General features: G+C 41.1%; 1 protein-coding gene across 5 annotated transcripts in view; it reads right to left on the bottom strand.

The window, feature by feature from the left end:
• The window catches only part of PRDM1 (PR/SET domain 1), a 118,939-nt gene that overhangs the window by 54,328 nt on the left and 39,042 nt on the right, over window positions 1-25,569 (bottom strand). Inside the window, exon 1 of one of the 5 annotated variants that reach the window (XM_042857657.2) lies at window positions 11,320-15,101. The exons of 3 other annotated variants lie outside the window; for them this stretch is intronic. In XM_042857657.2, the coding sequence (XP_042713591.1) occupies window positions 11,320-11,364 (45 nt within the window). In that variant the 5' untranslated portion in view covers window positions 11,365-15,101. Of the gene's footprint in view, window positions 1-5,027; window positions 5,143-11,319; window positions 15,102-25,569 lie in introns of those variants that run through there. One more of the 5 variants, XM_065588279.1, reaches the window with a different exon arrangement.

The raw sequence follows: 25,569 nt of genomic DNA, 5'->3' as shown, positions 1-25,569 counted from the left end.
GTAGTAAGAGAAAAAACATTAATGCAGTTTTGAAATGTAGGTTCTGAAATAACTTGCTAATACCGAAGTTTTGAATAGGAATGGAAACACTATCAAATTATGATTAAAAACTACATAAGCTCCTTAAGCAAGAGGCAACATATGTCTTTATTGTGCTTCAATTTTTGTATATAAAAGAGTGGGGAGGGGAAAGCAACATAATGTAGTATATTCCTACCACTGACAATCACACAGTTCAATTTTCAGCTTTAACAGGCCCTTTATTCAGTGAGGTAATTCAGATAATTTAAGTCACCAACTTGCAAAACTGAATAATTTTTAATCAGTTTTGACATCAAATTGACCCATCTGGTTCCCACTACCAGGGCTGGATTAACCCATCACTTGGCCCTAGGCAAACATTCACTTCTGGCCCCTGTCTTCTAAGATGGACAACAACAAACAGCCGTAGAGTACACTCACTGCAGCCAGGCTGGCCATGCTGTGGAGCTACTCTACCCCTAAAAAAGGGAGCAGTTCTCTTTCCTTTATTCACCCACCTTCCCACACTTGTAAGAAATATCACAGTAGTCTAGACTTTTTTTCATCGTTCTGGAAGTATCATTAACATGCTTCTCAGAGAAGAATAAAAATTATAGAGGTTCCCAACCTTATTGGCAAAGAGTGCCTCAGCTGACTATGAAGTACATACTCTGAATATTCTCAATATCAAGACCATCTTCAAGCAATTTCTCACACTTATACTGCATTCATTTTATGTAAAACGGATGCATGTCTTTGGGGTAGGCTTTGTCTTTTATTCTTGTATTGTGAAAGTCCTTTCTAATTAAAACAGGAAATACAAATTTCCTTGTCTAGTTCTAAGGATAAAGATCACTTAGCACAGCTGTCTGCTGATTCAGATGGAACTCTTTTAGCAATTCATAATGAATGTTTTGCTGAACTCAAGGGCCCAGATCCATTGAGCTACATACGCTGCAAAGGAGCTATACTGAGTTACAGCAGATGAGGATCTGGCCCAAGTTTCTAAATCACTTCTTAAATCCAAATATCAGAAGCCTATTAATTGTCACTATTTAATAGTCATATTATGGTTGAGCGTAGAAGGCCCAATCAGGGATCTGGGCCCCATTATACTCAGCAGTGTGCCCAGCATGAGGTGGGACGAAGAAAAATTAAACGCAAAAATAAACAAGCAATGAAAGCTGGGGAAGAGAGTGGGTCATAGTGCTAACTATAGAATGAATAGAAAAATCAGTTAAAATTCAAGCTGTAATTGAATGTAATTCACAATAGTTTTGACCCATCCTTCTAATTAAAAAAAAACAAAGAAGGAAGCAAACATTTCCTTTACTGACTGTGGAACTGACAGCAAGTATTCTGGATGTATTAAGCCTACTTCCTTTTCATCAACTTCTCTTGTGTTATGGTGTGTGAGTCAAATGTGATTGATAAAAATGGGCTATTCTTCAGTTCTGACACATTAAACCCCAAGCAAGTTTATAATCACAATTGATCAGCCATGGGGGAGCCTGAAGCAGATACAGTGTCTATTGAGTGGGCTAGAAGAAACTAATTTTCACACTTGTCAGGACTAGATTAATATCCTTGCTAATTGCATGTTAGGAATGGTCAATTAGTTCTAGCTAAACAGCTTTCATTGGGAAGGGGGAGAAGCAGCCGGTTGTCATCATCAGGACTCATTGTTCCACTGAACAGAGCTGTGGTCAAAACTGCATGTCCCTCAGACATTTCATTGGAATCCCTGCTGTATGGCACAGCAATAATGTCATTCTCCTACCTTCAAGTCTGCTTTAATGATGATGGAGATTTCAGAAGCGACAATGCTTGAATAAGAAAAATAAACTGCTAGATGAAGATTATGTGGACTAAAACTAATTTTCCAACAATAAGCAGTTTCAGCTTTTTCTAAAAGAAACCCCACCAATTTCCAGATCAGCAAAAGGGATTTTCACTGTTTTTCTAACTAAAATCTCCTTTTTGTCCTACAAAGGATAGTCACCCATCTATAATACAATACCTCCACCCCAGCAAGAACAAGCCAATAAATTCGCTGAATTTGCAAAATGGGATTAAGTAAAGTTCTGACCTTGGAGTAACAACTTTGAATTCTGACAACTGAAATGTCAATAATACCTATGGAACATTTAAAAACAAAAGTCAGGGGCCAAGGGTTATTCCCATGATTCATCAGTAAACATGACAGGAAGGCTAGTTAATAAACACCAACTAACCCCTTCAATTACAGCAATAAATTGTTCAATTGGTTAAATGTCCACAAGTTCTGCTCCATCCACCACTGTGAGCTGTTTAATTAGCAAACTGTTGCATCACTCAACAAACAGATATTGGCAAGCACTGGGGGACACAAGGTCCTTTAAGAATTAGTAGTGCTGATGTGCCATTCTGCTTGCTTTTTGCAGGACTTATATTCACAGAATTGAATGAATAACTATAGATTAGAGGTATGTAAGAAACTGGTGTTTAAGAGTCTCTGTAAGAGCTAATCATTCATTAATGCTTGTGTTTCAAAATGGTGTTAAAATAATGAGAGCTAAGTATTATCAAAAACCTCCTTCTATTTTCCATGTTTGGTTAAGACATGCTGCAAATTAAGCTCCTCAACTACAACAAAACTAGATTTACACACAACAAATTGTCCCTCAGATTCCAATTTATGCTGCTCAGTGGACATATCTGGGAATTGTATGTTCCACAAAATAAATCTTTAATTTAAAACCAACGAGTCCAATCCTAGGAATAATTTTGGTGAGGGTACTCAGGACCAGGGGCGGCTCTACGTGTTTTGCTGCCCCAAGCATGGCAGTCAGGCGGTTTTCGGCGGCACGCATGCCGGCGGTCCGCTGGTCACACTGATTCGGCGGCATGCCTGCGGGAGGTCCGCCGGTGCCGCGCCTTCGGCGTCCCCGCCGCTGAATTGCTGCCAAATCCGCGGGACCGGCGGACCTCCCGCAGGCATGCCACCAAAGGCAGCCTGACTGCCGCCCTCACAGGGACTGTCAGGCTGCCCCCCCGTGGCTTGCCGCCCCAGGCACGCGCTTGCTGCGCTGGTGCTTGGAGCCGCCCCTGCTCAGGACCTTCAAGGATTGAGACGTATGTTCACAGAGGAATCATCAATTATCATTTACTACTAAGAAACAGATTTAATAGTTGGGAACTCAAGGCCTTTTTCCAAAGTCCGTTGAAGTCAATGACTTCAGTGGGCTTTGGATCAGGGCCATATTATTTTACAAACACCATCTGATTAATTACTGACTGTTAAAAATTGTTAGCTGCTGTACAGATATTGCTGTTGTCAAATAGATTAATTTAATAGAAAGTTCTAAAACAATTTCAGTTAACTTCCCTCCTCCCCCACTCCAACAAAATAGAAAAGGGAGATGAATAGTATGTACTATGCTACAAACTGAAAAGATATGCTGTTCCTCCACTCAGGTTTTCTTTAAACTTATGTCTGGTAAAATTTTATATATTCTGTAGCATTAAAAAATGGGTGCAGAAGATGATATGTTACAGAAGTTTGAATGCTTGTGGCAAACGGCAAATGCACTCATAAAACTGTTTATACATACTAAGGAAACTGATTACTCTCTCTGGGTCGAAAAGCTCCTTTGAAAGAAGGCTTTCCAAATAGATATACACTTAAGCCTAGATTTTTAAAAACCATGTTTAGTCATCCAGGATGCAGATAGCTGCCTAATGGGATGTTCAAAGATGCCTAGGGACCAGGTCCTCAAAGGTAGTTAGGCGCTTAACTCCCATTGAAATCAATGGCATCCAAGGCACTTTTGAAAGTGGAACTTAGCTGTCTAAATCCCCGATAGTGGAAAACGTGCTTAGGCATTTTTGGAAATCACACTATTAGGTCTTGTAATTGTGAACAGAGCAACACCTAAATGCCTTCAAAAATCTGGGCCTTACGCCCCATCTGAATCCAATTTGTATCGATGGAAGTCTTTCCACTGACTCATGGGCACTGGATGAGGCCCATATACGTATTCATGGTGTTAAGCCCAATAAAGAAAATGTTGTAAAGGGATACTCTATTATAGATCAATATCATCAGCCATCTCATAGTTATTCTTGTTCTTTTTCATCCAGCAAGGTACTTCAGCACATGCAATCTCATTCAGGGTGAGGTGCGGGGGACAGCCCAAACCCAGTAGTAATGTTCTCTTGCTGTGATGGCTCAAATGGGCTTTTATTCTGGAGATATTTTACAAGCAGTACATAACCTTTGTACTCCAGACAGTCTTTAGGACCTACACTCTGTTCTGTGAAGGTTAAAGATTTCAGATAAACTTTCCACCCAGGGAAAGCATTATAAATATTTAGCAGGTACATTGCACCTGATAAAATTGCCATAAAACAAATGTTAGTAAAGACTCTTATATTCAAAAAGTATTTTTCCATAAGAATCTTAGACTTTATTCTTTTTAATCAAAGTAAGATGGCCTAACAGAACAGCTTTCAAGATAGCTGTGCTTAATAAGATGCACTTCCAAGCTAAATAGCAAAAAATAGGATCAGGATTCAGGATAGATTTTTGTTTAATAAACAAATAGAAGAAATAACTATTTAGTCCAAAGACATTCTCTTATTTCAGATTCTTAATCTCAGACTTGCTTTAGATAGTTTGATTTCATGCCTTACCCTTTCTATACAAATTCACTTAAACTAAATCTGAAACTCATAAAATAATACATCACAGTAGCCAGAGTGTGACTATATTTCCTGAATGTAGTGTATCTTCCTCCTAAATTAAGCAAAAATCACTTGGAATTTACAAAACAAAAATCAGTCATGTTTTAGGACTGGCAAAATTCTTGTTTGATCCATTTCAATTACACATATTTGCTTTTATTTCATTCTCTATTTTACATCAATTCAATGCTTTTAATCATAATATTAAATCCAGGATCGGCAACTTTTGGCATGCGGCCCACCAGGGTAAGCACCCTGGCGGGCCGGGCCGGTTTGTTTACCTGTCGCATCCACAGGTTCGGCCAATCGCGGCTCCCACTGGCCGCGGTTCGCCGCTCCAGGCCAATGGGGGCTGCAGGAAGCGGTGTGGGCCGAGGGATTTGCCAAAGGTTGCTGATGCCTGTATTAAATAATAGTCATGTATGAATAATCTGTCAAGATAACATGATACTACCATAATTTTGCGTTCCAAATTTAGGTTTTGCTTTCTAAAAGTGATTTTAAAAAGACATAATAATAGGAACACAATTGTCCCAATACATTTCCTTTAAAAAATTCAGTGAAAAGTTGTTTAGACATTCACTGTGAGAACTGTAGCTTCAATAACATGACAACTAGAGAGTAAAACTATTAACAATAGTGAAACTGACCAGTGTAGTTTCATTGTGCAACCTGAGTGAAAAGAAGTTTACTGTAAACAAACAGCATAAATTGTGAAAAGTAAGATTTTTTTTTTATTCTCTTATGACTTGATCATTTTCTCACTAACAACAGTCAGGAGTAACTCCATTGAATTAAATATAGTTATATCAGTAGTCTAAAGCATACTAACAGACAAGGAATATTTATCTTGATAGTAAAAATGGCTTTAACTTGTCAAATTCCAATTACATTTTAAAGTTTTCTTCTTAACAGCTGCTTCTGTTGTCAGTTGTGGAGGCTACATAGTTATAATTTTATTACTTTATTCAGAGCTAAGCAATCTCATTTGTTTGTAGGGCAAATATTTGCAGATGTCATCAAAGAAAAAAAGAAAGAGCTATATTGCCTAAAGTCAGGAAGTCATAAGCAAAGAGGGCGTCATTTGCAGGCTAGCTGATCTCTATCCTATACCACTACCCAAGGTCACAAACCTGGAATACCAAGTGGCTATAATTAAAAAAGACTGAAATATACTGGTTCTAGCCTAGACATGATTTAAAACCAACATATTCTGCACTGAATTTCATCCATCTACATGTAGAAAGTAAGAGTTTGGAAACAGTAAGCAAGAACCACAATTACTTATTTCATGTGTGTAAAATTGATGTATTACTCTATTTTAAATATAAGTTTAAATACAAGATAGCTCAGAACTGTAACAATTAGATCCAGACCCAAAGTTTCCCCAAAGTTTGAGGGTTGTTCAGACTGGAGTTTCGGTGCAGACCCACCCCTAATCTAAACCTCTTACACTGAGCAAGCTGGTAATGCAATGCTATTGCTGTTCAAAAATGTGGAGACTTCTTCTTGTGGGAAGTCTCTCTTGCGGCAGAGTTCTAAAGTTTTGCCATCATATATAGTAAGTTCAAGAAACATGATTGTTATCCGAGGATCAGCACAAAGCCTCTCTTTGTTTTCACAGCAGAGTACAGCTTTAAGTTCCACAGACCTTCCACTTACTTGAACACACACTCTCATATTATATATATATGAGCTTCATCACTATATTGCCCCTTCAATCACTGTGCAGAATATCTCCACACAGTCCCTTCCTGTGCAAAGCATGTTTTTGCTTTTTTTCTTCCCCCTTTTCTTGTAGTGTGAAAGCAAAGTTATGCCAGCTATCCAAATCAGTCTTCTACTGCATTGGGCACCTGTTTGGACACCAGTCAGTTAAACAAACAAAATAACAGCTGAGTGAGGTCAGCCACCCTGTGAACTTCAGGACATATAGGAGACCCTGGCACACCCATCCCTCCAGTCTTTATTTGAAAATAGCAATTCTAGACACATGATGCCTTCCTTTCCTGTTTGAAGAGACAGTGAAAGCCCTCCTGCTGTCTTCTCCTACTTGCTTAAGAGGAAAGCCCCAGTCTCACAGCCTTGCTAAGCTCTGTCTGGGATGCGGGCGGAGGGGGGCTCATCCCACAGGAGCAGTGTTTGTTTAAGGAGCACAGGTTCAGTAGGGACAGCTAACCATTAATGAAACCCCATAGAGATCAAATTACACTCACCATGGGTGCTTATTAACATATTTTTACACTCATGCAGTTTAGGGCAACCACTTTTGTTACTCAGAATGGCAGCACCTAAACAATTTGGCACAACACAACAGAAAATCGGTGCCTAAAAGTGAAAAATTACAAACAACAACACATACTACACTAAGCTTGGACACCAGCTTCTTGTTTGTGCACGTGGTAGTTAAACCTAAATACTGAAGAAGAGCTCTGTGTAAGCTCAAAGGCTTGTCTCTTTCACCAAGAGAAGTTGGTCCAATAAAAGATATTACAGCACCCATCTTGTTTTTGTTACGTATATTGAAAACTGATCACAATTACATAGACAAACATTAAAAATTCAACCCAGAGGTATGCATATTTTAACAAAGACCCTAAAAGCAGTCAGTATAAAGGGATCTTTCTCTCCTCCTCAGATAAATTTGCTGAAGAGCATATGGATATTCAGGAAAGTCTAATTTTCATATGCTGAAGTAGCAGCAGTCAATTTATAAATTGTAAGCGTACCACACTTCTACAAGTTCTACATTTTTACAACTTTTTGTAGTCTTATAAAAATTACTCGGAACTGAAACATGTTCGCAACAAGAAACAAAACTATTTGATGCTGCCATTATTTTGTTTCAATGCAAAAATATTAATAAGTCTTTAGTTGTAAGTAATTTGTAGTCATATCACAAACATTATTTTGCCAAGTCCAAACTTGTAGACAACCATGGACTCAATGCTAGCAAAAAGGCTTTGCAATTAAACAAAATTGTTCTACCAACCCTCTTTGGGCTCACTAATCTGTCTCAAGGTGCTTACAGTCTACAAAGAGAAGACAGAAAAAGGGTGAAAGAATGGAAATGTTATTGTGTCCATTTTATAGAAAGAGAACAGAGGCATAGGCACCTTCCCCAATCCTACAATTCTGGATTTAGCAAAACAATTTTTAACTTCATTGAGACTTTTTGTGGGTGCTGGCGTTCACTTGTGCAGAGACAAGTTCAGTATTGGAACATAGGTGACTTGCCAAAAGTCATTCAGTAAGTCTAAAACAGAGCCAGGAATTGAGACCATATCACCTCCAGTCCCTTTACCACAAGCCTATGCTTTCTTTTACACCATTTTTACATCCATGTAACTCCACTCATGTCAGTGGAGTTACTGTACTCATTTATTTCACTGTAAGGTCAAAATCAGGCCCTTAGTTTTTTGCATCTTTCTAGCACAGAAATTTCTTCATTTTAGGGCCCTGATTCAGCAAAGCACTTAAGCATGTGCTTAACTTAGAGCAGTGATTCTCAAAACTGGTCCGCCTCTTGTTCAGGGAAAGCCCCTGGCAGGCCGGTCCGGTTTGTTTACCTGCCGTGTCCACAGGTTCGGCCGATCGCGGCTCCCATTGGCCGCGGTTCGCTGCTCCAGGCCAATGGGGTCTGCGGGAAGGGCGGCCAGTATGTTCTTCAGCCCGCTCCGCTTCCTGCGGCCTCCACTGGCCTGGAGCGGCAAACCGCAGCCAATGGGAGCCGCGATCGGCCGAACCTGCGGACGTGGCAGGTAAACAAACTGGCCCGGCCTACCAGGGGCTTTCCCTGAACAAGCATCAGACTGGCTTTGAGAATCACTGACTTAGAGCACATACTTAAGTCCATCCCTGCTCAGCAAGGTACTTAATTATGTGCTTAATTCTTATTTAATTGAATGAGACATGAACATGTGCTTAAAGTTAAGCCCTTTGCTTAAGTGGGATCTAAACTGGGGGCTAGGACCAAGGAGAAAAAAATTAGAGCTACACGATATCCAGTGCAGTTTCCCCACAGATTTTAGTTTAAGACACAAAAAGGGAACACTATTTTAATTTGTAATTTGCAATGACTTTTTGGGAATAGGACCAATAAAAGAAGAGATCAATAATATTAACAAAAATAAGTCTCTTCTCCCAACACACTCATCCCTAGTAAGCTGTGTAATACCAGTGTTCAGGGCCAAGGATTCATTCTCTGTTATGTGAAGTGATATTTTCCAGGCCTTGGGAAAGTCTTGGGCTTTCTCAAGATAGGTACTTGAAAGATTAAATTTGACAATGTAAAAGAAAATACTAAATTATAATTTAATTATATATCATCTTAAGACAAAAATTAATGGAGAAGTGGGGAGACTTTCAGGAAAGAGAATATACAGTAAAAAATTAGCATGCAGTGAGCATACCATAACTCAGGACTTTGGCAGTGTGCCTGCAATAGCTGATGCAAAGGGGGTCTAACGAGAACAAGCTCCTCGTGCCATGGCATAGCCATCATCAGGAGACATCATTGAAGATACTGTCTACCAAATCCCCTATTGTGCAATGAGTTCCTAGTGGGTGGACCCCTGTGCCCACACAGAGCTCATTGCAGGATCAGGGCCTAAGAAACCCTCAGAGAGAGATGACTAGATTTCCCAGCATGGCAGAAAGCCCGTATTATATAGTAGAGAAGGGAAAATAATACAATATTTTAAGAACTATAAATACATTTACCAATTTCTTTACTTCCTGTGGCATTTGTCTGCCCTACCCTTCTGACCCTCATGTGTTCAATAAAACATGTTTCCCTAGTGATAAGACCTTACCCTGACCAAACATACTCTCTTTACTGCAGGGTTCACTGTTCAAATTAAAGCTACCTTGCCTGTTTCAAGGATATCCATATCAATTCAACGGCCACTGCCATAAAGCTGGAAAGTCAGGAGTCAGGGACTATAGCTGCAGGTGAAATGTAGACATGTTTCTGCTTTTTTGCCAACAATGCAGCTGTAGAATTATATTGACAAGAGGCTTGTTTAAAACGCAAGAACTAAAAAGTTATTCATTTCTATCAAACATTTGAGCATCCTTTCACTATACTACATGCCTTGGATGCATCGGACTGGACGGCTTCCACTTTCACACAATGGCATTTCCGGTAATTAAAGTTCTAAAAGTCATTCCAACAAATAACCACCACACATTTATAGATTACTAGCACTTCCTAAATATCAACTTCTACCATTCTTACCCTTGTCAGAAAGTGCTAGTTTTCTATAAATATAGTAAATTGGTACTCAGTAGAATGATTTCATGTACCTTTCGATTTTTTACTGAATTGGAATTAGTCACAACTCCCATCCTGCAAAGGTTAACGCATGTGCTTAATTTTATGAGCTATGAGTAGTTCCATTTAAGCTGATGGAATTACTTATAGTACATAAAGTTAAAACACAGTGCAAGTCCTGGTAGACTCAGGACCCCAAATCTGAACAGCTACTAGCCATATCCTTTTGATGAATCTAGCCAATAATTGTGGCTATAAAATGTTTACAAACTACTTTGAAGATGAAAAATGTAATGTAAGTGTGTAAATGTGGATGTTGGACAAGGGGAGTGGAAGGAGAGAAGAGGGAGAGAAGGGTAGAAAAACTGATTGTATTGACTGGCCTGATGTTTGCCATGGAAACTACAACTCACTATTAGCATCTGTAGAATTGTGAAGCTTTGTGTACTTGAGGAAGCACCTGACATTTTCAGTAGACAAGCTCAATCCAATATTAAAGGAAGCAACTCCTCAACTTCAAGCTCAGTTTAGTCTCTGAAATTAAGATAAACAATTCCCCATATGCATGAAGTATTTCCAGTGATGGACAGCTCTGACATATACACACTTGCAACAACTTGTATATGAAAAAACCTGAGAAGCACAACAGGTGTTCCTTAAACTGTGAAATTATTTCTCCATTTTGCATAACTGTAATATCTCCCATCCTCCCTATCAATACATTAAATAAGTAAATAAAATAACAGTTTAGAATTAAACTTTCCCTGGTATACTTGAAGTAAGAACGGTGGATTTATCTAACCATTAAGACTTTAAATGTCTTTAAAACAGAACAATCTAGCAATATTCCCAAATACATCCTAATTTTGTTCAGACTCTAGTTGTCCTAACATTTTCAGCATTATGCATTTTAGCAAATGTAGACATCTCAATCAGGCAGACTGTTATACAGAAGCATGTATTCTTAAGGGAAAAAATCAGTTTTTTTTCAGCATTTAACTTGTGTGTTCCCTACTTACTTGAACTCCATAATGTATTTCTGATCTACTAGGAAGCAAAGAAAATTTGCAAGCTCACATGTACTGATTTGGTACTGCTTGATTTTTATCATTATTAGGAGTATAAAATGTTTCACTACAATAGTGGATTACAGAAGTCAGTCAGGATACACCAGAAAGTTATTGGTCTGGATTACGCCCTTCAATAAATAGATGATTCACTCTCCTCCCTCCTCCTTCCCACTTGCCTTTTGTCATTGATGGAAAAAGAACATTGCCCATTGCCAGATGGATACTCACTTTTCCCCTCAAGAAGCTTCTAATAGTATTTGATCCCAAGAGCATTCAGGAGAGTGCTGCACTTGAGCAATGCTTTCCCTCTTCACAGCAGAGAGGACACTCACTGCTCTGCCACTCTAAAATGTGGATCTCAAAGCCTTCTGTGTCAATAGTAATCGCTGGAGGGGTCACATGACATGGCCTTTGTCTCTTTCCTGCAAGTGTGGTCATGGCCAATGATTAAGACAGGGGATCGCAAAGGGATGAAAAATGTTTAATCTGTATTCCAGCTGTCAAAGGGGTAAGAAAGGTCACCCCTCTCTTTCCTTCAGTCATAATCAGAGCTGGGTACCTGCCACTACCTGAACTGTTGGTCCTGTTGAATTATAGAATATTCTCTAACAAAAAGAAACTGGATCACTGGCCTGGGGGAACCATAACATTTATTCTAATGGTAATGAAAGATAGATAGAGTGCTTTGATCACTTTAGCGACTATCCATCTTTAACTGCTGAAAGCAAGCCCACTTCAACAGCAGCAGCAACAGAAGCACCATCCAGAAGCCTGCTTCCTCCATCCAGGCCTAGATGTCAGGCTAATCAGTTTGATCTGACAGATTTTAATTAAATTAATTAAGTCTTTTCTGAATGGACTTGATTAGCATTCCACAGAGGACTCAGTTGTAAAAAGAAACCCTGCCAGCAGGATCAGCACTAATACTTTTTCCTCTTCTCACAATGAGGAATATTTATTATTTTTTATAATGAATCATTATTTTATAAATGACTGGTATTTAGGCACAAGATTCTTTGTTTTAGCACCCAGTAAATATAGCCTTAAACAAACAAAAACATTTCCAAGATTTTCTGTAAGCCATTTTTCTACTTTGAAATTACTTCCTTCATATCAACTTCACATAAAAGATCTAATGCTGTAAGCTATGCACGCACACACAAAAAATGCAAGAACAAGTTGCACAGATCCTGGTCACTTCCAGTCAGGTTTCCCAGCTTTCTCAGACTGGGTTCTTGTGAAAATTCAAGAGATGCACAATTGAAAACACATGTTATCAGTGAATAATGCTATATTTTAACACTGTAAGAAGGTGAGCTGGCAATAACATTTCACTTTCCTCTCATTCATTTGAAGCAGAGCAAAAATAATTTGTGATCAACAAGGATTTGATTGATATAATGTCCTGGCCATTTTAGGGCCATAGACACCCCTAAGTCTAAGCAGCTCTTGAGGGTTGCACGTCTGAACTAAGAGCAGCATATCCTTACTACCTAAGGCCAGTGCTTAATTTGTGCCAAAGCTTGCCAGGGCTAAGAATCAGCACCTCTAGGTTTGGCAGTCATACCCCAGCACCTCTGGCCCTGCTGCATCATTTATGAGTGTAAAAAAATTGCTTGAGCCCCAGCACCTCTTTCATTACAAATTAAGCACTGCCTAAAGCCACAGTCTTGCAACTGAGTTCACGTGGGTGGACCTCTGTACCTATGCAGAGACCCATCGACTTCTAAAGGGCTCCATGCAGGCACAAAGCTTCACCGGTGCAGATTAAATTGTAGGATTGGTCCCAAGAGACCACCTTTCTTCCTATGCCACACTGCCATCTGTGATCCACAAAAAACAGAAAAATTCTAGTTCCTGCACAGCTCGGCTTCTATCTCAGACACTGTGGTGTGGTTAACTGTTTGTGAATGTTGACCTTTGAATGACCACCTCTATACTAGAGCTTGTAAATTTGTGTGTGATTCAACAGCCTATTTAAAAAACTAAGTGAAATTCTAAATAAGAGCCTTTTGGGAACAGCTGTTTTTAAAGAGTTTACATGGTGGAGGCAATCCTGACTATACACTAACCACAGTGATAAAAGACAGACAAGTCTTATAGGTATTTTTTTCACCCCTTTAGTCCCTGTGTCCCTGCTGCAGGTTGTATGAGAGAGATTCCTTAGGGAATAAGTCTGACTCTTTACTTAACTGTTTACTTTAAAAAAATAAACTCACCTCTAAACTCTCTTCCCAGCTTTCCCTGCATCTCAGGAAGAAAGTGGCCTTCTCCACCCACTTCTCTCACCTCCCATCTTTCCCCTGCAAAATAGCTTTTAGCTTTAATTTGATAGGAAGGGAGCTGACCCTGAAGTTGTAGGAGATTCCTGATCTAGTTTCATCATAAGTAGCAGGGCTTCCTGCTACTTCTTGTCGACTGAAGTGACACTGGGAGTTATGCACTGAATGACCACTGCTTTTACTTTTCCAACATTTCTCTTCCTCTGGTCACTAGTAAGAACATAAGAATGGCCCTACTGGGCCAGACCAAAGGTCCATCTAGCCCAGTATCCTGTCTTCCGACAGAGGCCAGTGCCAGGTGCCCCAGAGGGAATGAACAGAACAGGTAACCATCAAGTGATCCATCTCCTGTCGCTCATTCCCAGCTTCTGGCAAACAGCTTCTACTGTACTTCTAACAAACAAAACAAAACCAAACAAACAAACAAAAATCAAGCTAAAGAGCCTTCTAGGAAGTGAAAGCCAAATGGAAGAAGAGAAGGATGAAAGAAAAAAAGCAGGGAGTGAGGGAAGGAAAGAGGAGAGCAAGAAGCCAAGGAGAGAAGAATAAGAGAGAAGAGGGTTTGGGGGAGGAGAGTTAACGAGGGAGAAGAAGAGGTAAGTCTCTTGCCTTTCAGAGAAACAAGGGATCCTGAAAAAAAGAAAGTAGAATTACCAAACATATTTTTTAAACACCCAAACTAGGAAAGCAAGAAGGTGATATATTGTAGGAAAGAGACATTGTTACCTGACATCATTATTTACCCAACTGTTGTTAATAATCCACTATTAAATTGAATCACTATGTTTTAAAGGTCACTAGAAAATCTTGCATTTTGTCTGGTTAGCAGCCATTAGTTGTGGAGGTTACTTGTGATGTGGCTCTAGGGTGACCAAACAGCAAATGTGAAAAATTGGCACAGGGGGCGTGTGTGTGGGGGTAATAGGAGCCGATATAAGAAAAAGACCCCAAAATTGGGACTGTCCCTATAAAATCGGGACATCTGGTCACCCTATGTGGCTCATAAACAAAAGTTGACCCGGCTATTGACCGATAGTATTTCCTAATGCCATTTTATGCTGTTAGTTTGAACAGAATCTCCTGATTTACTTTTACTCAAATGGGGGGTTCATCACTTAGAATTTTTACCATGTAGTTTAAGTTACACAAGGGGCTAAAAAGTATTTTTTTTGAGGTTTGTGGGTTTGTGCAGCTGATGCATGTGGCTGGTTTTCAGATGCACGCACGTTAGGCGAAATTCTGCTGTCAGATACATGTACATGTGCAGCAGCCAATGCAGTCAGTGAAAGTTTTATTCTTATACCTAAATAAAGATAGGAATTTAAAGCTATCAGGCTAGAAGTGTGATTTTGGTTAGCTATTTCTAGAGACATATTTTGACTATGGGGAGCTTCTAGTCTGGAATGTTTTGTGTATACTGGGAGAAAAGAAAAGAGATATAAACCAAGAGAAAAATCATTCACCTTTCAGTATGTACGAAACAAAAAGAGCTCTGTTAAATGAATGATATTAAATCAATATCTGTTACAATAAAAATTGAGGGTTAGGGAGAAGAATTCAGTATGATCGACCTTCATGTTCCCTCTACTCTTTCATTAACTGTTCACTGTGGTGATCTCTGTCCAAATACGGGCAATTTGGAGCCTGTCATAGAATTACAAGATGAATTAGGGACTGCTGCCACAAATTTATAGCTACCAAGGCCTTTGCTGATTAAATTTTCCAGACTTGAAAGTAATTTCAGTGGCAATGCTCTCAATTTAACCCACGATCATCAGCATCATGACAAATGAGGAAGAGGATAACACTTTTCCCTTCACATTATCACATAATATGATCATCACTATTTTCTTCCCAGCTTGAATGATAAGCAAATAAATGTAACTTCAGATAAGCTAAATCAGTTTGACAGTTATTCCAGACACAAAAGAAAATCACCAAAAGTAGTCTGCCTGCAGACTGTCAAGCTAAAAAACATCACACGGTCCTCAACTTGCTTAAGGAAGAGAAGCTACTGTATTTTAATTTCAAACCCCAAATCATAACATTTCTTAAATATAAACAAAGGATTACTGAAACAGGGTCTTAACTATCTGTAAGGTATCTTCCATCCATGTTTGACACTATATACATTAATTATCACTAAGAAACCTTTATTGAATTTTGCCAGCTCTCCAATTTCCCTCCACCTCAAATGCTGTATATCTTCCTAGAGTGATATTTTTGTACATAGAATGTTGTAAAATTTACTTTGATATTTAATTAATCTGGGATTTAACATTTGACAGTTTAAAGTATTTTAATCCAAACTAGATAGAATGGAAAACATTTTAAAAGCTTCTAAGTCTCAGTTCTTGGGTAGAATAGGGGAAAGAAGTAAAAATGTCATAGGATTCAAATCCTGAAACATTCTGACCTTTAAACTGAAACTCCCCCCACCACCACCACCCTTTTTAGGTTTAAGATAAATTCAGGAAACAAAAATTTCACCAATGAGTTTGATACATAATCAGTTAAACTACTGAACAAGTATTGAAGCACTTTTTCCTTTGAAAATCCCAATGCAATTTTGTGAGGAAAGACTGATTCAATATTTTAGATGTGAAGCTAATAGCAAATATGATGCAAAATATGCTTCCTCAGATTTTAATTAACAAGAAAAACAGGTTTTTGGTTGTAGTTTTTTAAAACCCAGTTGTGAAATAACTGTTTCAAGATAAGAAACTCTGACTAAGATGACTTTTGGTCATCTCAGAAAAACACTGGTCCCCTTCCTTAATTACTTCAGTCTGATTGCTTCAATTTGGTAATCTTACATTTCAATAGCTTTTTACTACAGATTCTTAGGAAGCTATAGGATTAAATGAGAGACACAAGGAATATTGCAGATTTTGATCAGTTATTAGTTTGGCCTAAAATAATGTTATTAATAGATTGCAATCCACAATGACTCATTTTTTTAAATCCTCCTTCTTTCAATTTGTCTAACTTAAAATGTTAACAGATAGAAGATTCTCTTTGTAGACACTCTGCAAACAAATGCAAGAAATGATTATAAACAAGATGAGTTAAATGTAGTGTAATCCAGTTCTTTACTTTCCTTGTGATAAAAAAACCAAGTGATTCCACTAGACTATTTTGCAAAGCTACTATTAAACAGATCGTATTCATCTGGCCAGCTTTTACTCACCTATCAATATTCAGTGCCACTCTCTTTTCCTGCCTCCACTTTCTCTTCTGCTATCTAGTGTTTGCTAATGAGCTACTCAGAGGGGTCCTTCAAATGAGCACTAAGTTTTGTAATGGGTGGTCATACCCTCAACAGGCTGAAATTGAACTGAAATGGAAGAACCAAAAAGGAGTAGACTCTTCACTCATTCATTTATATAAGACAAAAGCCCTAAATCACACACCATCACAGACATTAATTTAAAGTGTAGTTACAAAGATACAGATTAAATTATGTGTTACAGAAAAAGGCTGCCTCATTAAAAGGCAAAAAAAGAAAGACGCATGTTTTTCATTCTGGTCTGAGGCTCACTTGGACACACGCACACACACAAGGTCTTGATCTGCTACCTTATGACACTACAACTTAAAAACAATTTTGTTCTTTATTTGTTCCCATTCCAAACCACAAAAACTTAGATGTCTGCTTTTGGTAATATATATTTTTTAAAAAAATTCTTAACTGAGTAAATGGAAAAAATATTTGATCTAATAATGTCTTCTTACTCATATTTATCACTTTCAATAAGGCACTATTGTGCAAAGTTAAAAAGGTAAGAATAAGCAGTATGGATTATTTTGGTTCAAAACAAAGAAAAGCAGAAGTGTTCTGCTAGGCCACAGCAAAATATAAATGGAAGAGGGTAAGATTTGTTATGGTGCATCACATACACAGTTACAAAGATCAAAGTGTTTGTAAAAATACAAACAAAGCCATCCAGGATGAATTGTAAGATACTTCAAATCTTTCTCGCTCTCACTGGTCATGTTATACAATGGTGAACAGCGTATACCTAACAATATAACAACCTCAAATATAAATGGAGGAATCTGATCATCCAAAATATACTGAAATTTGTTTTTAATAAACTGTGTACATTTTTAAACAAATGCAGTTTTACCCTTCGGACACTGTAAAAAGTCAAATTGACACTTGGTTACGTAAACACAATTTTTTAATCCTATCATTTACTGAAGGGAGAGGGACTGTCTAAAAGCAAAACTTTCTTTGTCAAAAAGTAATTATTGGGAACATCTACTTTCTTACAGTTTTTTCTTCAAAGTGAAAACAAACTGTAAACCTCACCTTCAACAATGTAGTTCAGGCCACACACTGCAGTCTACTGGACTGTTTCTACTACAGGTGTGAACGGGGCAGATCGCTTTCACACAGAACCCCATGCAAGCCTGTGAGAGTCTTTATCAAGTGAGAAAGTAGAGCAGAAGCTATGAGTACATCTTTTAAGCAGGATATTTAGGAGCTTCTTCAATCCTTTTACCAGACACACAAATGCAACCTGACTTTTTTTTTAAAATCTCTAAAAATACTAACCCTTCTACTGAACTAGTGGGAACAGTCTTAGAGAGGGGTGGAGTCAGAGAAATCAGTCCAACAGGTCACCTTTCAGCCACCTATGACATCAGCCCGCTGCCCTGATTCCTTCATTAATACCTTTGAGCTGAAAACAATGGGCCTGCCATTAAGCACTACACAGTTCAAGATAAGAAAGCCCTAAGTAGATAATAATCAGTGCATTTAGCTGGATTTCAAACATTCAGCTGCTTAATCATTTCTTCCTCACTGCATGCTGCCCAAACATACAGGGAATGCTTTGGATGCTTTGGGCGAAGGGGTAGAGGGATGGAGAGAGCAAGCGTGAGGGGGAGCGGGGGACGAGGGGATTTCATTGGCAATCCTCTCTCTGTGAAATGAAAACATTTCTTAATTGCCATTAGGGAAATAGGTTAAATACAGGCTTGGTAAGCTGCTAAGACTGGCTAACAGATTAGGAGGGATGGCAGTTGAAGTATACTCATTTCCATTCTATGACAGAGCAGGGAATTTTGATCTTCTTACAGCCTTTAGAAACTGATTTAGCTCACAGTTCTTGTCATGTGTTACTAAATATATCAGGTGTGAAGTTACTGGTTAGATTTTAACCAGTCAACTTCTAGGTGATGAAATGAGGCCAAATCACTGGTCCAAGTGGCTGCCTTGAACTCTTACACAAGAAAATGGAAACTGTAGGACATACCAAGAAGGGTGTGTTTTAGAAGGCAGATATTGTAACATCTGACCTGTTTTGGTAATACAAATAATCATGAGTAATCACAGAATCATAGAAATTAGTGATGTGATCTATCCTACTCTGGCACGCCAAGAAGTAGAGCCAAGTGTTCAATATAGGAAACAATTGCAGTCTGAGAACTGCACCAGGAAGTGATGGGCACGTAGACCGAGTTTGCATAGAAACAACCCATCCACGTCTGACTTGCCTCCAGTGCTTAATTTGTAATGAAAAAGGTGCTTGGGTTTAAGCAATTTTTTTACATTCATAACTGATGCAGCAAGCCCAGAGGTGCTGGGGCTATAAACTGCCAAGCCTAGAGGTGCTGGGGCTCAGTCCTTGCAAACCCTGGCACAAATTAAGCACTGTTTGCCTCACAGTCACAGGACAGACAGTGTGTATGTATGGAAAACTTGATTGCCTTTGCTGCTTCTATTTATAAGTTGAAGACCTCTCCAGTGCTGTCATCCACAAGCAACATTTTTGGGGGGGACTTTTCCATTCTAAATCTAGAGGGATTTTTTCCAAAAGCATTAATCATTGACCCAACTCTGCTATCATTGAAGTCAGTAATAAAACTCTGATTGAATGCAGTGGGAGCACAGGTAGCCCAGCATGGTGTGCTTTTGAAAATCCCACTCGGAATGTACACAGTCTTAAGAGTCATACAGAAAGCTACAAAATAGTTGCTGGCAGTACGTGTTACAAAGGTGGGGCCCTATCCTGTAATCTTTCATCTTGCAAAACTCCCTTGGGCATCAGTAGGATTATTATCTGAGTAAGGACAGGCCTGGGGTTTTTAGGGAGAGCTTTTGTTCCAGGGCTCACTGAGGCCAATATTCTGAACTACTCAAGCAATCTCTAGTTGGCAGTGGCATTTTCAAGCCATCCACTTTAAATTTAGTTAACTGGTGTTTGGAAATACCCACATTTTCTAGAATCCCATCTTTTATCTCAAGTAGTTCTCTGTGCAGGACAAAGCCCAGAAGTAGCTGTTGGGGCCCTGCCAATTCCCCACCTCCCCTTGCTTTGGGGGACACATAAGGATGACTCGCTGTTTTTCTTTTTAAAATACTAGTCAGTTTATTAAGCCCATTTCCTGGGAAGAGAGCCTTGAAAATTTAAACCAAAGCAAACAAAATAGATAGCAGTGAAAACATGTTGTTGGTTTGCAAAGATCACAGGTTATTAACACTTTCCCCTGTTCAGGGTTGGTCTTTGCAGTCAATAGAAACCATGGCCTTAGAACCTGCAATACTTGGTAGAACAATGACATAGGGTTTGACAGGGCCCCTCACACTCCCGAAATGCTATGGCTGTACAGCTGAAAATAAATTAAGATTATGAGGCTATTTCTTAGCCCTAGTCTACACTACAGAGTTAGGTCAATGCAAGGCAGTTTATGTTGACCTAACTATGGAAGTGGCTACACTTAAATTTGGCTGCCACTGATGTAACTGCCCTGCTATGCCAACTTAATAACTCCACCTCCACGAGCAGCATTGAGTCAAGGTCGATGTAGATAGGTCAATACAGTGTCAGTGTAGACAAGGGATTGGCAACCTTTGGCACACGGCCCGCCTGGGTAAGTATCATGGCGGGCCGGGCCAGTTTGTTTACCTGCCGCGTCCGCAGGTTCGGTGCTTACCCTGGCGGGCCGTGTGCCAAAGGTTGCCGATCCCTGGTGTAGATACTGCATTGCTTATGTTGACTGTTACTGTTTTTCAGGAGCTGTCCCACAATGCCCCATGCTGACAGTACAATTGACGAAAGCACTCCTGGTGAGAGCATGCACTGTCAACATAAGGAGCAAAGTGTAGACACACACAAGTGATGTAATTACTGCAGAGGCAGTATGCTGACATAAGTTAGGTCGCCTTAATTTTCTAGTGTAGACATAGCCTTAGTAAATTTAGGTATTTACTGTAGCCAGCTCAATATGCAATATCTAGTATTTGAAGAAATTAATTATCTAGTTATGAAAGCCAGAAGCACTATAGGACAGAGAAAAGGAAACTAGTGCATTCAGCTTTTATAAGGCAATAGTAAATTAAAGCACCAACAGAAATGTTAATTTAATTTACCTTTTTTTAAAAAATCAAGACTTATGTGAAAAAGGAGTTGAAGGTTTTTCCACTGAAACTTGTTTTTATCTCACATCTGAGTGGACTATAGTAATTCCCAGCCTTTCCCTGCCCCCACCCCTGCCGCTCTAACCACAAAACACCATTCTCCTCTCTGAGCCAGGAATAGAGCTCAGGAGTCCTAAGTCCCCCAAGCTCTAACCACTAGCCCCCACTCCCCTCCCAGAGCCAGGGAAAGAACCTAGGAGTCTAGACTCCCAGCTCCACCCGCCAGCTCCTCCAGGCACCCAACACTGAAGCAAGGGACAGTCCCAAACACCCCATTTGGGTCTGTGGAACTGGGGGCAGAGAGCTGCTTGCTTCCATATGGGGAACTTGCCCCATTGTTTGTAGCCACCCCGCTTCCATCCCCCGGCAGCCGTGACCTGCTCGCTCTGTCTGGCTCCAGAAAACTTACACAGAAATATTAGTTTCTGGGTCTCTGGCAAGCAGAGCGGGGCCAGAGGCTGCTCTCCAAACAGCTCTTCACCCAACATTTGTGCCCCACAGGTAGCAGGCTGACCCCTTCCTTCCCACGGCCTCTCCAGCATGCTCGGAGCTTGCCCTCCCCTCGCCTGCTCTGCCCGCAGCGTCAATGTGAACCTGTGTGCGCTCTTCTTCCCCAGTCCCAGGCTGGCCCCCTTCTCAGCCAGAGCCACTTCCCCGTGCTATGAGAAGCCCCCTGTAGCCACCGCAGAGGCTCTCCATCAGCAGCTGCTGGTCTTCCTGCCCTCTTGACAGGGAGGCTGATCGTGGTTACTCTGGTAACTGGACTTTTAGTGTCTGGTCAGCACTGCTATCAGGTCCCCTTTCCAACTGGATTTTCTGGTCAAAAACCAGACACCTGGCAACCCTAATTTAGTGTCAAGCCATTTATAGTGTGCCCTAGTAGACAGAACACTGACTTGGGACTCAGAACACCTGGATTCTATACCTAGTTTTGCCATTAAGTCACCTTGTACTAGTCACTTTGCCTCTCTGTACCTCAGTTTCCCCCGCTGTAAAACAGGGATAATGATCCTGACCTCTTGTACAGTGTTTTCAAATCTACAGATGAAAAGGGGCTGAATCATTACACAAATTTCACATGGCTGTTGAGACTTTTTTATGAACACAGCACAAATTAAACACTGTTGAGGACACTGTATATCACTTTTCTGCAAAAAGAGGTTTTCAAAACTTTGGGGCAAGAAAGGAGGAAAATAGCAAAACTCATAAATGGTTCTAATCTGCTGGACAAAGTTTCCTCCAGGATGGGTACAATATGAGACATTGGGTGCCCTTTAAAATATTTACAGATGGCCATCAAAGCACAAGCCTTTTTGAACTCAGTAGTAGTAGGAGAGGATTCTACTCTTTAGCACACTTTATTCTTGTCTGGGAACTGGACTATTAATATTCAAATAGCTCTTATGAAGGCATAATACACTAATCTACTAATGCTCTGGTTCCCAAATAATAAGGAGGATGCTGTTTTAAATGTAAAAAGGTAAGTAGTGTCCTTTTCTACCATTAAGGCGAGGCATACAATGTGGATTTTGCTTTGCAGTACCCCCATAGTGCTAAAGGAAAGGACATGCGGTGCTTTTTGTCTCAAGGAGTACTTTCTGTGACAACATAAACAGTACACAGATTGACTTTTTTTCAGTAAGGCCTTGGCTACACTTACCCGCAAGTCCGACGGCTGGAAATCGAACTTCTGGGTTCGACTTATCGCGTCTAGTCTGGACGCGATAAGTCGAACCCGGAAGTGCTCGCCGTCGACTGCGGTACTCCAGCTCGCCGAGAGGAGTACCGCGGAGTCGACGGGGGAGCCTGCCTGCCGAGTGTGGACCAAGGTAAGTTTGAACTAATTCGAACTAAGGTACTTCGAACTTCAGCTACGTTATTCACGTAGCTGAAGTTGCGTACCTTAGTTCGAATTAGGGGGGGTAGTGTAGACCAAGCCTAAGTTACAACAAATCCAATTACTATGAATCTAGGGTTACCATACGTCCTCTTTTTCCCGGACATGTCCGGCTTTTCGGCAGTCAAACCCCCGTCCGGGGGGAATTGCCAAAAAGCCGAACATGTCCGGGAAAATGGCGGCTCTGCTCCTCCCCGACTCTTCGGCTCTGTTTAAGAGCCGGGCTGCCTGAACGCTACCGGCTTCGGGCAGCCCCGTGCCTCCAGACCCTGCGCCGCCGGAGCCCGGGAGGGGAAGTGCCCGGCTGGGGGCGCAGGGTCTGGAGGCAGGGGGGCTGCCCGAAGCCGGTAGCGCTCGGGCAGCCCGGCTCTTAAACAGAGCCGAAGAGTCGGGGAGGAGCAGAGCCGCGGGGGCTGGAGCCTCCAGCCGCCGGGGCTCTGTGTAACTGACACAGTGTCAGTTACACAGAGCCAAAGAGGAGAAAAGCCTCCAGCAGCTGGGGCTCTGTGTAACTGACACAGTGTCAGTTACACAGAGCCCCAGCCACTGGAGGCTCTGTTTAAGAGCCGGGGTGCCCGAGAGCTACCGGCTTCGGGCAGCCCCGTGCCTCGAGATCCTGTGCCGCTGGAGCCCGGGAGGGGAAGTGCCCGGCTGGGGGCGCAGGGTCTGGAGGCACGGGGGCTGCCCGAAGCCGGTAGCGCTCGGGCAGCCCGGCTCTTAAACAGAGCCGAAGAGTCGGGGAGGAGCAGAGCTGCGGTGGCTGGAGCCTCCAGCCCCCAGGGCTCTGTGTAACTGACCCAGTGTCAGTTACACAGAGCCAAAGAGGAGAAAAGCCTCCAGCCCCCAGGGCTCTGTGTAACTGACTTAGTGTCAGTTACACAGAGCCCCAGTCGCTGGAGGCTCTGTTTAAGAACCGGGCTGCCCGAGAGCTACCGGCTTCGGGCAGCCCCCTTGCCTCCGGACCCTGCGCCCCCAGCCGGGCACTTCCCCTCCCGGGCTCCGGCGGCGCAGGGTCCGGAGGCACGGGGGCTGCCCGAAGCCGGTAGCTCTCGGGCAGCCTGGCTCTTAAACAGAGCCTAAGAGGAGCAGAGCCTCCAGCTGCGGGGGCTCTGCTCCTCTTCGGCTCTGTGTAACTTACACAGTGTAAGTTACGCAGAGCCGCCGGAGTCCCGGAGGGGAAGTGCCTGGCTGGGGGCACAGGGTCCGGAGGCATAGGGGCTGCCCAAAGCCCGAGCGCTACCGGCTTCACGGTTTGCTGGGCAGCCTCCAGACCCTGCGCCCCCGGCTGGGCGCTTCCCCTCCCGGGCTCCAGCTGCGCTGGGGAAGCGCCGGCTGGGGGCGCAGGGTCTGGGGGCTGCCCGGGAAACCGTGAAGCTGGTAGCACTGGGGCAGCCCTTTCCCCCTGGCTGGGAGTGGGAGGGAGGAGGGGGCGGAGTTAGGGTGGAGAAGGGGCGGAGTTGGGGCGGGGCTAGGGGGTGGGGAAATGGGCGGGGCCATGGCCCGTGGAGGGTCCTCTTTTTTTATTTATGAGATATGGTAACCCTATATGAATCCTACTTTTGATCTGAGGCTCTTGTATTCTCATTCCCACTCCTTAAATCTTCTAGTACAGACATAAACAATTATAAGAATTATATATTTTCAAATGGATATTCCTGGGGTATTGTTATGGTGTCAGAGTGTGTTGTCCTATGAGTGGTATAAAACTACCAAGCTCAATGGGAGTGACAGCTACACTGCAAACAACTGGATACTCAATAAGAGGTCTCCTGAATGCCATATACTAAATAGTTCTGTTTTTTTCCCCCTCCAGAGTTAGTTGTTTTTACAATTTTTTCCCATGTATCCTATGTAATTAAGGAGAGCATCTCTGTTATAATGGAATGTTCTATTAGAAGGAAAACTAAACTCAGCAGCCAATCTGGAATCCCCAGCATTGCAAATTATCTCTAGAAAACCACATTTAGCAGACCAAGAATGCTCTGAGGAATTAAGGACACCAATTAGTTGGACAACAGTTTACTTATAATGATGAAAATATGTTGTACTGGTAAATACTTTACTTGTAACTTAATTATTAAGGACATGCCATTTATCATCAATATACATATAATAAATTACTATACTCTAAAGTAAAATGAATAGTAAATGATGGAATGGCCCAAATTCTCTTCGCTGTTACACTGGAGCAATTCTGCTGAAATCTGATGACTAGAAGTTGAAGCTAGATAAACTCAGACTAGAAATAAAGTGGCAAATTTTTAATTATGAGGGTAATTAACCATTGGAACAACTTGCTAAAGGATATGTGGGTTCTGTATCACTTGAAGTCTTTACATTAAGACTGTATGTCTTTCTAAAAGATAAGCTCTGGCTTGATCACAAGACATGATCTTGTTGCAGGAATTACGGGGTGAAATTATATGGCCTGTGTTATGCAGGAGATCAGACTAGATGACCCTAATGATTCCTTCTGGCCTTAAAATCTATAAATCTATGAAAGGAATAAGACTTTGAACCACCGTGCCCACAATGTGCCAAAACAGTGGAAGATGCTTATCTAATTATTTAAGTGGAAAAGTAACTTATTTTTAGAGACTATCAATATAGTGTCTAATTACAGATTCTCTCCTCCCCCTGCTTGTATAATCAAAATATAAATAAACATATCTAAAGATTGTATAATAATAAATCAATATGGGACTTATTCTGTGCTTTAAAGAAAAAAATGTCCAAGTTCTTATAAACCTTTCAAACTTTCATTCCTTCTCCCACCCCTCAATTTGCATGGAGGAGTCTATTTTACAACTTTATCCATGTAATGATCCTGCAGACCTCTCCCTCATGCCAAAATTTCTCTTTGAAGTTTG

Source organism: Chrysemys picta, chromosome 3 (genome assembly GCF_011386835.1).
Source record: "Chrysemys picta bellii isolate R12L10 chromosome 3, ASM1138683v2, whole genome shotgun sequence".
Classification (NCBI taxonomy): domain Eukaryota; kingdom Metazoa; phylum Chordata; order Testudines; family Emydidae; genus Chrysemys; species Chrysemys picta.
This window is presented reverse-complemented; position numbering and strand designations above follow the sequence as displayed.